The sequence below is a fragment of the Octopus bimaculoides genome, chromosome 11 (assembly GCF_046866305.1).
Source record: "Octopus bimaculoides isolate indiv1 chromosome 11, ASM4686630v1, whole genome shotgun sequence".
NCBI lineage: Eukaryota > Metazoa > Mollusca > Cephalopoda > Octopoda > Octopodidae > Octopus > Octopus bimaculoides.
The window spans coordinates 54,050,008-54,062,733 of record NC_142938.1 but is presented as its reverse complement, the minus strand read 5'-3'; the positions used below and the strand labels follow the sequence as shown (position 1 = coordinate 54,062,733).

The 12,726-nt window shown below is 36.1% G+C and overlaps 1 protein-coding gene across 4 annotated transcripts in view; it reads right to left on the bottom strand.

Annotated features, from left to right (window-relative positions):
* Nucleotides 1–12,726, bottom strand: part of LOC106880942 (mitogen-activated protein kinase kinase kinase kinase 5) — a 122,379-nt gene that overhangs the window by 84,989 nt on the left and 24,664 nt on the right. For all 4 annotated transcript variants that reach the window (XM_052971794.2, XM_052971796.2, XM_052971795.2 and 1 more), the window contains exons 2-3: nt 6,341–6,398; nt 1,289–1,379 (exon numbers count right to left, since the gene is read on the bottom strand). In XM_052971794.2, the coding sequence (XP_052827754.1) occupies nt 1,289–1,379; nt 6,341–6,398 (149 nt within the window). The remainder of the gene's footprint in view (nt 1–1,288; nt 1,380–6,340; nt 6,399–12,726) is intronic.

Below are 12,726 nucleotides of genomic sequence, written 5' to 3'. Positions count from 1 at the left end.
TGGTGTCAAATACTTTAAACGTTTAAGAACATAAACCTCAGCACATACAGTGTGTGTGTGTGTGTGTGTATGAGAGTGCACATGATAAAAACAAATGGTATTAGGATAATATAACAGCAAGTCAACTAAACCAGGTTAAAGGTAGCTTGTGAGTTTTAAACTCTTGATGAAACTCTTTAAGAGCTTGTTACCCAGTGTCAATGAAAACTTACCATCTGTGTGGTAAGAAACCTAACCATCAGCAATCAAGTTTCAATAAGCTGAGAGGCACTATCTTGCGCTATTGCTGTGTAATGCATAACTCACAGCAAAGTAAGACAAGAAAGATTGTGGTCATCCAAGTGCATCCTTAGTATAAACCCAGTGATTGTGGTCCTTGCTCTGCTGCTACAGGTTTAGGAAGCCATGACTCAGTCTTATTTGGAAAACAAATAGAGGGCACATTCCTCATCATAGCTGTTGGGCTATCACATACATTTGTGACAATGAAATACTACTTCCATAGTTATATTTTTCTTTCGCTCTTATGAGGGGTCTGCAGAAGGGGAAGATAATAAAGCAAAGGAACAGACATGAAATTCTGGTTATTCCTGCAGCTGTGTTTTCTGATTCTTCAATTCTTTCTTTTACTTGTTTCAGTCATTAGATTGCAGCCATGCTGGGACACCACCTTGAAGAACTTTTAGTCTAACAAATCAATCACAACATTTATTTTTTTAAAGCCTTGTACTTATTCTATCAGTCACTTTTGCTGAATTGCTAAGTTACAGTGACATAACAAACCAACATTAGTTGTCAGCAGTGGTGGGGGACAAACACAAACATGATGTGCTTCTTTCAGTTTTCATCTAACAAATCCACTCACAAGGGTTTGGTCAACCTGAGGCTATAGTAGAAGACACTTACTCAAGGTGCCACACGGTGGGACTGAACCAGGAACCAAGTGGTTGGGAAGCAAGCTTCTTACCACACAGCCATTCCTGCACATCTTGTTTTCAAAATATTGCCACTCCTGTGAGGGACAGTATTTGTAAACAATGACAATGTGTGTAAGGGGGAGAATATTTAAGAAGGAGAGATGGTTTTATGCAAGAGTATCTTTGAAAAATATGCTTTGGTCTTTTCATTCTTTTTTTTTTTAATGAGTACATATAAAGGTGTGTATGTAGGTATGTTTGCTTAATTTCTGATTTTGGTTTTAGTTTTATGCAGCAGCTCCTTATATCATGATGTCACATGGGTGCAAGAAACAGAAAAAGTCTTATTGACAGAAAGAAGAGTTACTCACCTGAGATAACTACCAAAGTAGGCTACTATGTTAGCATGCTTACAGTCTTTCATCATCACTATCTCTTGCTGAATAACAGCAAAATCATCTCCTACAAGAAAAGAAATTCAGAATTTAAGAAGGAAAACGAAGAGCATTAATTTCAAATTTATGTAAAAGCACCCACTACACTCTCTGAGTGGTTGGCGTTAGGAAGGGCATCCAGCTGTAGAAACTCTGCCAAATCAGACTGGAGCCTGGTGTTGCCATCCGGTTTCACCAGTCCTCAGTCAAATCGTCCAACCCATGCTAGCATGGAAAGCGGACGTTAAACGATGATGATGATGATGATGAAATCATGTAACACAAGTCATTCAGAAAGATATTTTTCAATGAATTGAAAAGTGTATTTGTCAATTCTTAAGAACTCTCTACACATTACATTATATATTCAAAAACACATTCGTACATAAACTTATGCGGTATGTATACATATGTGTGAGAGAGAGAGAGAGAGAGAGAGAGGGAGAGAGAGAGAGAGAGAGAGAGAGAGAGAGAAGAGAGAGAGAGAAGAGAGAGAGAGAAGAGAGAGAGAGAAGAGAGAGAGAGAAGAAGAGAGAGAGAGAAGAGAGAGAGAGAAGAGAGAGAGAAGAGAGAGAGAGAAGAGAGAGAGAGAAGAGAGAGAGAGAAGAGAGAGAGAGAGAAGAGAGAGAGAGAAGAAAGCGAAGAGAGAGAAGAAAGCGAAGAGAGAGAAGAAAGCGAAGAGAGAGAAGAGAGCAAAAAGAGAGAAGAGAGAGAAGAGAGCGAAAAGAGAGAAGAGAGCGAGAGAGAGAGAGAGAGAGAGAGAGAGAGAGAGAGAGAGAGAGAGAGAGAGAGAGAAGAGAAAGGGAACTTAGCTAAAGATAAACTAATGTACTAAGCACGACCTGGAAATGGTCTTTGACAAGATCCCTTGCTATTGATCTAGCAGCCACTAAGGAAGCTAGGGGTAGAAGAATGGTTTGTGAGGGCTATGCAAGCCATGTACAGAGCGAACAATTAGATTCACCAACAAATTTGTCATGCAGGTAGGGTCCACCATAGCTTAGTGCAGTCTTCTGTTTATTATCGTCCCCCAAGCCATAATAGAAGACTTAAGCACTACCTACCCATGGGAACTCATGTATAATGATGGCCAAGTTATAATAATTGAACTGAACAAAGTTTAGAGAAAAAGTTTCTTCCTCATACTGTAACTTCTTTCTCTCTTTTACCTTATTTCAACATCTAAAATTGCCCTCTTTTCTATTCTTCAGTTGGTTTTATTGTCCTAAACAATCTAGAACAACACAAAGCAGTCTTTTTTTGTTTTTTGATAAGGTATAAGACAACCTCACTAGCACTAGTGCCACACTAAAAGGCATCCAGTACACTCTGTAATGTGGCTGGTGATAGGGAGGGCATCCAACTGTAGAAGCCATGCTGTAACAGAACATACAGATGATCTCTCAACCTGTCAAGAAGAGTAACACCAAATGGGAGCTGACACATACTGTGATGATTCGTCCAACCTACGACATCATGGGAAGTGGAATTAATTATGATTATGATATGCATGCACGTGTGTGTCTATGTAAAAACAACAAAATAAGTGAATGCTGTCGCCAGCACCAGTGGCAACCTCACCAGTGCACATAAAGAGCAATCAGTACACTCTCTTAAGTGGTTGGTGTTAAGAATGGCATCCAGCTGTAGAAATCATGCTGAAGTAGACAAAATCTGGCAGAGCCCTGTAGCTAAACTGATCTTATCAGCCTATTCAGTCTATGCCAGCATGGAAAAAGGGATGTTAAATAATGATGTGATGATATGTTGTTTGGCACTCCGTCGCTTACGACGTCGGGGGGGGGGGGGGGGGGGTTCCAGTTGATCCGATCAACGGAACAGCCTGCTCGTGAAATTAACATGCAAGTGGCTGAGCACTCCACAGACACGTGTACCCTTAACGTAGTTTTCAGGGATATTCAGTGTGACACAGTGTGACAAGGCTGACCCTTTGAATTACAGGCACAACAGGAAGTAAGAGTGAGAGAAAGTTGTGGTGAAAGAGTACAGCAGGGTTCACCACCATCCCCTGCCAGAGCCTCGTGGAGCTTTAGGTGTTTTTGCTCAATAAACACTCACAATGCCCGGTCTGGGAATCGAAACGGCGATACTATGACCGCGATACTATGACCGCGAATCCGCTGCCCTAACCACTGGGCCATTGCGCCTCCACTTATGATATACAAAGAGCAAAAGTGCAGGTTTGGAACTGATCAAACTAAGCAAATAACAATTTGCATAAAGTTTGCACTTTTGTTAAATTATCTGCTAATTAAATTTATATTAACCCTTTAGCATTTAAACCAGCTGTATCCAGCATAAATATTCTACTTGTCTCATGTTTGAACCAATCAGATCTGGACTCTCATATTTATCCAAGTATGTCATTCCAAAAATATGCAATCACATCATCAAAATCTCAAAGCAATGAGATAATGCATGGTTAATTCAAAACAGTGTGAATAAATATTATATTTGACAGGTGTTTGGTTATTTTTATCTTTTATGGAATAATTAAAATGAGATTTTATGGGATAGGCTTTAAGTATTACATAAGTTGGGAAAATCTCATTTAGAGCATAGATCTATTAATATTAAAGATAAATTTGCTGTCATACAACTTTTGGTAATTATTTTAATTAGAATTTAAAAGAAATTAATTTATTTACAAAGAACTGGTGCCATGTAAAACTTGTGATGGCATCATGTAATAAGCACCCAAGCTGATAAAAAGCTCCTGTGCTGGGGCACCATAAAGAGTACCTAGTACACTCTCTAAAGTGGTTGGCATTAGGAAGGCATCCAGCCAAAGGAACCGTGCCAAAACAGACAAATGGAGCCTGGTGCAGTCCTATAGTTTGTCAGCTCCTGTCAAACTGTCCAACTCATGCCAGTATGGAATACCGACATTAAATGATGATGATGACGATGATAAATAGAGTAAAGATGATTTAAAATTTTAATAAATAATCCATTTCCAAAATATTAACAAAATTAATGGAGGAAGCTTCTTGTTTATTAATTGTTTGAAATGTATGATTCCTACTAAGCTTTAATTTGATGTTTTTTTACTAAGTCAACTATTTGAATTGTTGCAGTAGATATTTGGAGATGATTGACTTTAAAATGCCAAATCTTGAGACAATATGTAGGAGTAATGTATTATATCATTTAAAAGTCAAATATGAACTTGTGACTATAACCTTTGCTGATGTGCAGAGGTATGCCAATTGATATAAGTAGTAAGCTAGACATACTAAAAGATGTAAGAATAACAAATTAGATCATGGTTGTCATCATCATTGTTTCAATGGGCATCCAGCTGTAGAAACACTGCCAGATCAGACTGGAGCCTGGTGCAGCCTCCTGGCTTCCCAGACCCCGGTCGAACTGTCCAACCCATGCTAGCATGGAAAACAGACATTAAATGATGATGATGATGATGATGATTGACTAATATAGTCTTGATGCAGAAAAAGACAAGATAGTGAGAGTCTGAATGCCTTTTATTATGGGTCTGGTCTGAAAATACATTGGGATGTACAATCCCCGATATACAAAAAGGTGATGTCTTGAAAAAGGAAGATCAATCATCAATTACAAAAACTGAAATCAATCATTTTCATACCACTCTGACTATAGTCTTTATAAAAGGAAGGACATAAAAAAATATGTAGTTCTGATATACAGAACAACAGAATGGCCATGGCTAGAAAGTCTTTTATCATAGATTTGCTGTATCAGACTAAACTTGGGTCTAAACAAGTAATGGATCATCTCTATGGTAATTAATGGCAGAGTCTCAGAGCAGTCATCCAAACTACCAGATAAAGCAGCCAAATATTCCTTAACCCATTAACATTTAAACTACCTATATCAAGCCAAAATATTTAACCTGTTTTATGTTGCAGCCAGGGCTGTGAAGTTGGAGTCAGAAACAATTAAGAGGTAGCTGGAGTCGGAGACAGAAAAATAGACCACAATCACTAATCACATAGAAGAGTCGAAAGTACCAATAGTAGGGGAGTTGGAGTTGAAGTTTTCTGTTTCGATTCCACAGCCCTGGTTGCAGCTGGCCAGACCCAGCTTCTCACCTCAACCCTACAATGCCATTCTAAAACTAAACAATCACATCATTGAAATCTCTAAACTACAAGATAATGCATGATTAATTCAAAACAATATAAATAAACAAATATTACATTGGATAGAACAATCTGAATACAGTATTAAAACAAGAATACATTAGGCAAAGTAGTCCTTGATATATTAAAACAGAATGGTCACTTCCTGAAAACGTTTTATCAAAGGCTTGCTCAACCAGACTCAGCCCAAGGCTAAACAACAACAACAACAACAACAACAACTAATGGAACCTCTATGTGGTAGATCAGCTGGCTAAAAATAGCAACCAGAGCTCCTGTACATCACATTCTACTGCGTTGAAAATAGAGAATGTATTTCTTGATATATGCAAAAATGGATGGAAGGCTTTCGTTGTAGATTTATTGAAGCTAGAAATTATAACCAAACTTCCCCTCAAATCACACATCCTACTATTTTAAAAAGGAAGATCACCATATATGAAAACCAATGTCAAAGCTAAATACACTATCTTTAGGATAGCTTCTTAGCACTAATGTGTGCATATAAGAGTGTGTGTATGTCACAGACCTATTTATATGCTTGTATGAGCCAACGAGTGAAACCTTTATGACTTGTATTACCTTAATACAATACTCAAGCATTACTGGGTAGCTCTGCTAATACAATACTAATTTTAAACAAATGAATGTTTTCAATAACAAATTAAGTGAAAATATAATTACTATTTCTGTTTTTTTTTCTTTCTTAAAAACAATGTAGAAAATATTAATTCCTCAATGTTAGTGGATGTTTTATCCTTTTCATCTCCCCAAGAAAAGACCTTCAACACTCAGACACCTGGTAGATTAAATATTTATATATAGAGAGGAAAAGAAAACTTACCAGGCTCAAGTTTTATAACCTTTATTGCAGCAAGATCTCCTGAGCTCAGGTTTCGAGCCTAAACAAAGAAAACAAACAAAAATTTTTTTTAATAATTTCCAGATAAAGAGATTTATTGTTATCAAAATTAATGTGAAATCCCATTCAATTTGCATAATAGCAATTAATCAAAATGTAATTACAAATGTATTTATGTAAAAATGAAATATTTGTAAAACCTTTGAGCAATGCAAGTGAAGAGTTGATCAAAACACATAACACAATGTCAATGAATGTAACCAAAAGTATTGTATTACCATATACAAGTTGTTTAACAACACTATATTTTGGAGATAAATTCCCCTTTTCTAATAAAAGAAAGAAAATAATCAGAATCTGGAGAATTAGCTGTTCTTCACAAGTCATATCAGTGATATGGTCAAAGAGTTGTTTGAATTAGTTTGTGAACCAAAGGTAGTAGCAGTTGTGATTTGTTGAAGTAGGCAGTATCAAGAGTAGCAGGTGACATGGCATAAATTAGTATGGCCGTGCAAAGGGATAGCTGGAAAAGCCAATGATCAATAGCTTGACAATTTAAATATCAGGATTGACTTGTTCATATCAAAACAGAGGTCTTTTGTAATTTGTTATTGTGATATAATGTATGTTTGCATGAGAAAACATTAAATAAGCTCAGCAGGTAGGTAAAATGAGGTGGTTAATAGCTTATGCCATTGAGTTCATTTCAATTCTTTGGTTTATGTTCCCTAATTTGAATGGCCTTCTTAATTCTCAAGTTGCCAATATTCTGGTCAGTGGTGAAAATGCAGATTTGGCATTTGTCAAAATGTTTCTTAACCATGGAAGTACATGTATGCAGCTGTCGTTTCATCTGGGTGTGGGACTTCTAGATTGTGCTGCCAATACAGTAATTTCTGCATTTGTCACATTTCACTTGATAAACTGTGTATACATATAGATACACATCTGTGTCACAAATAGGGTAGTTGAGTAGCATACAAGTATTGTTGGTATCAGGTAGTTTTTTGGCCAGCAGCGATGCAAGGAGCATCAAGAGTGAGCTAGATGTATACCTTGTTTGGTAATTCAAGGAAGCAGGAATTGTTGTAATGGTTGTTTTAAGTCTTACGTGGAGGACCTTGTTGGGGACAAGTGAAGGCTGTGAGAGTATCCATTTAATTTCAAAATTTTCTGAAAATGTGTTATAAATGGCTTGGTTTTGTTTTATTACATCCATTATGAATGTAGGTGGATTCTATTTGGACATGGCTGTTCGTGGTACTGTGGGTGAGGGGTGATTTAAAGTAAACATCTTGTATCTGTATGTGTGCATGGTAAATTGGCAGAGTCATTAGAGCATTGGATGGAACTGTTATGAATGTTGTGTCGTATTGGATGTTAAATGACAATGGTTGTGTGTAAATTAAAAATGAGAAAATTAAGAAACTCACAGTGAAATATATTCTAAAATGCACACACACGCACACACAGTCTTACTGTGTGCTGTGAAGAACTTGGGATATATATACATCACTGAGACTATGTATTTTAAACATCTAAATGTCAGAGTATTTTCAGTTTTTAACTATCTAGGTTGTTTTGTTGTAACAATAGGTTCTTTTCTCATTATTCTTTTCCTTGGGTTCAGTCAATTGCATTGCATGCAAATGAAGAAACAACAAATATTTGGAAGGCCAAAAATTGCTTTAAGTTTTAAATTTTGCAAAAATAAACATGTTAAATTTTATGTTCTAATAGTCACTACAAAAGAAAAATATAAAGGAACTTCAGAAATGGATATCAAAACAATTGTCAGTCTACATTTGGTGAACACATTTTCTCCTGTTATTGCATAATCAAAGAAATATTTGATCTGATCTTATCTAGAAAGTAATTATTGATATGAATTAGTAAACCAATTAAGAAATTTTCATTTTAATCTTCACTTAAATTTTCTTTTATTAATTAGCTAATGATCTGAAACAAATAGAAAATGTAATAAAGAAATCAATAAGTGATTTAAATCTTAAATGATATAATGTTGACAGCATTTCCCAGGTACTTACTGGAATAGCTATGGCCAGGAGTTCATCATTTTGTTCTTCAAAGGAACACTACAAAATATTTTTAAGCATGACTGTGTGGTTAAGGAGCTTGCAATGTTGTTTTGGGTTTGAGCACCCTAGCTAGCCAATGCCTTGTGAGTGAATTTGGTAGACAGAAACTGTGTGGAAGCCCATCATATGTGTGCTTGTCCCCACTATCTAGCACTGCTTGACAACATACCAGTTCAGGCAAAGTGACTGATAGAATAAGTATCAGACTTAAACAAGTAGAGCATATTAGATACAACATTTGAAAGCTAGTTATTATTCCCACTGATTTATAATTATCACATTTTCATAGAGCCAATTGTTCACTGGATTTATTCATTACCATATGATTTGTTACTAACCTAACTAATGTTTGTATCTACATTTGCCAACAATTGTCTCTTGTACCTTTTACTAATACCTACTAGTAGTACATAGTTATTCATTAGGATAACATGTCCATAGCAGTGCAGTTGCCAGAACTGCAAGTTGCTTTCTGAAAATACTTCTCCTTTCCTTCTCTGAAGCTCACATTCAAGAGGTTATTTTTAACTTTCTTCTTTTTTTTTTAATTACTGCAAATCCATGTTGTCTGGAAAATAACATCCTCCACCTGACAAATGCAAAACTATAGAGTCTACCTGTTTGTTGCTGCCAGAGGCATTAATTCCTACTTCTACACATATTTGGAGATAAATTTAAATCTAATGTCTTATTTTGTAGGAACAACAAATTTTCATTATCATGCATTTCTTTAGAAATTGCCACATTCCAGACTAAACTAGCAAATGACTTATTTATTACAAGACTAGTGGTTATTCACCCGAAATGAACTAACATAGCAATGGTCTATTCCAAGTATAGACTAATTATATTACTATATATGAAAGTGTAAATTGACTTTTCTCATCTTTTGACCGACTGCCTTTGTTGACAGCCTTACTATAAAATACATTGCTATGATGCTATCTTTCTCCAACATGTACCACACAATCTGTTTCAAAGGGTTTACCATACTGTAAAACTTCTCTGTAGACCAAATTTGCAGCCAGTCACATTACAAAAGAGTAAGTCATTTACCACACATTTCATTCTAAACATTCAACACTCTCTGCAGTTTTGAGCTGATAAAAAGACACAGATTATATTTCGAACCATCTAACATTGGTCATTCATGAACATCATTTTCTGGTGGACTAAACACTAGACAGATACACTGACAAAATCTCTGGACATAATTTATCATAGTTTACATCATTTTCATTTTTGCGATACCAACATATTGGCTTCAAATTTTGGTAAAAGACTAACAATTTCAAGAAAGGGGGATAAGTTAATTACATTGACCCCAGTGTTCAACTGGTACTTATTTTACTGACCCTGAAAGGATGAAAGGCAAAGTCAACCTCGGCAGAATTTGAACTTAGAACATAAAGACGGACGAAATGCTGCTAAGTATTTTACCTGGTACACTAATGATTCTCTCAGCTCATCACCTTTGTGACGCCAATATATTACTGTCTGACAAATATTATAGAAATACCATTTTTACTGCCCCTACTCCACCCTGTGCTCACTGACAATAGATTAATATGATACTGGTTTTTGAATTATCATTTCTTTGGTGGAACTTTATTCACAGACTTCCATTAAGGTACTTGAGTTTCTGCTTCCCTGAATAATTTTTTCTTTTCTTTTCTTTTCTGCTTACTTATATCAGGCATTAGATTGTGGCCATGCTGGGGCACTGCCTTGGAGAAATTTTAATAGAATGAATTGTCCCCAATACTTTTTTCTTTAAGCCTGGTACTTATTCTATTGGTCTCTGTTGGTGAACCACTAAGTTAAGGTGATGTAAACAAACCAGCACTGGATGTCAAGTGGTAGTGGAGGATAAACAGAGACAAAAAGGACACGTGTATGTGTGTGTGTAAAAATGATGGGCTTCTTTCAGTTTCCATCTACCAAATCTATTCACAAGGCTTTGATCGGCCCAAGGCTCTAGCAGAAGGTGCTATTTTACGGATGCAATGTCAGTTCAAATCGTGTAAACATACATTTTATACATGTTTAGAAAGAGAGTCTCACTTTAATATGTAAATATTCCAACATTCAAATAACCTGCATCATGCTACTACAGAAAAATTTATAGAAATCCATTAACAGAAATAAAATGACTAATGTTCAGTTTGAAGTTTGGCAGGTTTGATGCCTGTAAAATGGGAGTACCTCATCTTTTACTTGTTTCAGTCATTAGACTGTGGGCCATGCTGGGGCACTGCCTTGGAGAATTTTTCAGTCAAATGAATTAACTCCAGTACTTTTTTTTAAACCTGGTACTTATTCTGTTGGTCTCTTTTGCTGAACTGCTAAGTTATGGGGACATAAATACATCAACACCAGTTGTCAAATGGTGGTGGGGGATAAAAACACACACAATGGGCTTCTTTCACTTTCTGTCTACCAAACCCACTCAGAAGCTTTGGTTGGCCCGAGGTTATAGTAGAAGACACTTGCCCAAAGTGCCATGCAGTAAGACTGAACCTGGAACCATGTGGTTAGGTAGCAAGTTTCTCTTACCACACAGTCACATTTGCGACTATGCACACAGCTGACTTCAGTTCTAAAGAGAAATGACTAGATAAAGTGTTTAGTTTTAGAGTTTGGGAGGTGACACTGGTAAGTTCTCTTTTACTGTAATTCTTCAATATCTAGGACTGTTGCTAAGTGCTCTAACTGCCTTCTGTCATCTGTCTGTCATTTCTAATTCCCTACCCACTACCATATCCTTCTTCTCAAATAAATTCCTCACAAGCCCTTCTTTACACACAACAATAAAACTGAAAATGACACAGGTTGCCAGCATTTTGTTGCTATTGTTAAACACAAACAAAGCTTATTAACAAGATAGCAGAGAAATTAATCAATAACTGTATCTAACTGTATAAGAAATGTAACCCTTCAGTTTGCTGCTGATAGATCTGATACCATTTGAAATTTGAAAACATAAATGTCCTTCAATCTAATATCAGCAACACAATTATTTCCAGTTGATATTTTCCCATGCAACTAGTTTCAAATAGTTTTATAAGTGTCTGGTTGGTATTTTAAGATAACTGTCAGAAGTAAAAAAGTTAAGCATTGTCATGCTAGACTTCAACTTTGATATGTCAGTGCTGGAAAGTCATCAGAACAGTATTAAAGTATCATAACATTTGTTCCATAAACAATTTATGTTAGTTAAGTCAACATTAATAATGTCTGCTCTAACACAGCCTCTCAAACTACATTTTCAATCAACCATGAACATATAGATTAGTAACACTTTACTATACTAATGTTACACCAGTCTAAAATCACTCTCTCTCTTATACTCAACACCTTTTATATTACCATCGCACATTTCCCTTCCTCCAAACTGTTAGCCTTGTGCCTATGTTAGAACCTTCTAAATATAGTATAACTAATTTAGTAAATTATGATTGGTTAAATAAAGTGATAAGTAACAAGTAATATCTAAAAAGGCTTGTTAGTCCGCCTCATGGTCCAAGAGGACAACATGGAAAAGCACTGTCCCAGAGGCTGGTGAGGGAGATGCACTGGAACAATCACTCTGACTCAGAGGGCTTGCACTTGTAGATAGCCATTTGTGCCCCAATAGTGGTGAACTGGATGTGGTCTGGGGGCTGACAGTGCCAGAGCTCTTGACTTCCACACTAACATTTCAATTTCGGAAAGAGGCTCTTTGAACACAATTCATTACATTGATGTACTCTCTACAGCAACAGCAATTACCAACATGCAAAAAAGAGATGCAATGTTAACTGTATTTAAGACAAACAACCAAAGCCAACTAAGAAACAGCTGTTGTCTTCCAACAAATATCTCTTCAAGAACTAGAAGTTCCTCAACAAGCTTCACACAAGGAAAGGCCATTGTAAGATTAACATAATCGAATATGGCAGACAGTGAACGTGACAACTGTGATACAAACCTTATCAATATTTAAATGCCTAGATGTAAATCAACGACAGTATAGAAAACCTGATAGGGGCAAAGAAGGAATGTTGCTTGTTATGTAATAACTTGACTGAATATCCGATACTTAGACTAAATGTTGAGCAGAAAAGCAGGCTAAATTCACTTTGTTTCTCATGTGGTAAACAACAGTTAAATCATAAATGAATAGATGAGACATTAAATAGGAGCAACATGCCCTGAGTGCCACAAGTTTTCTACACAATCAGTTATCATAACTTATTATGTAATGTGATACTATGCAAGCAAAAACCA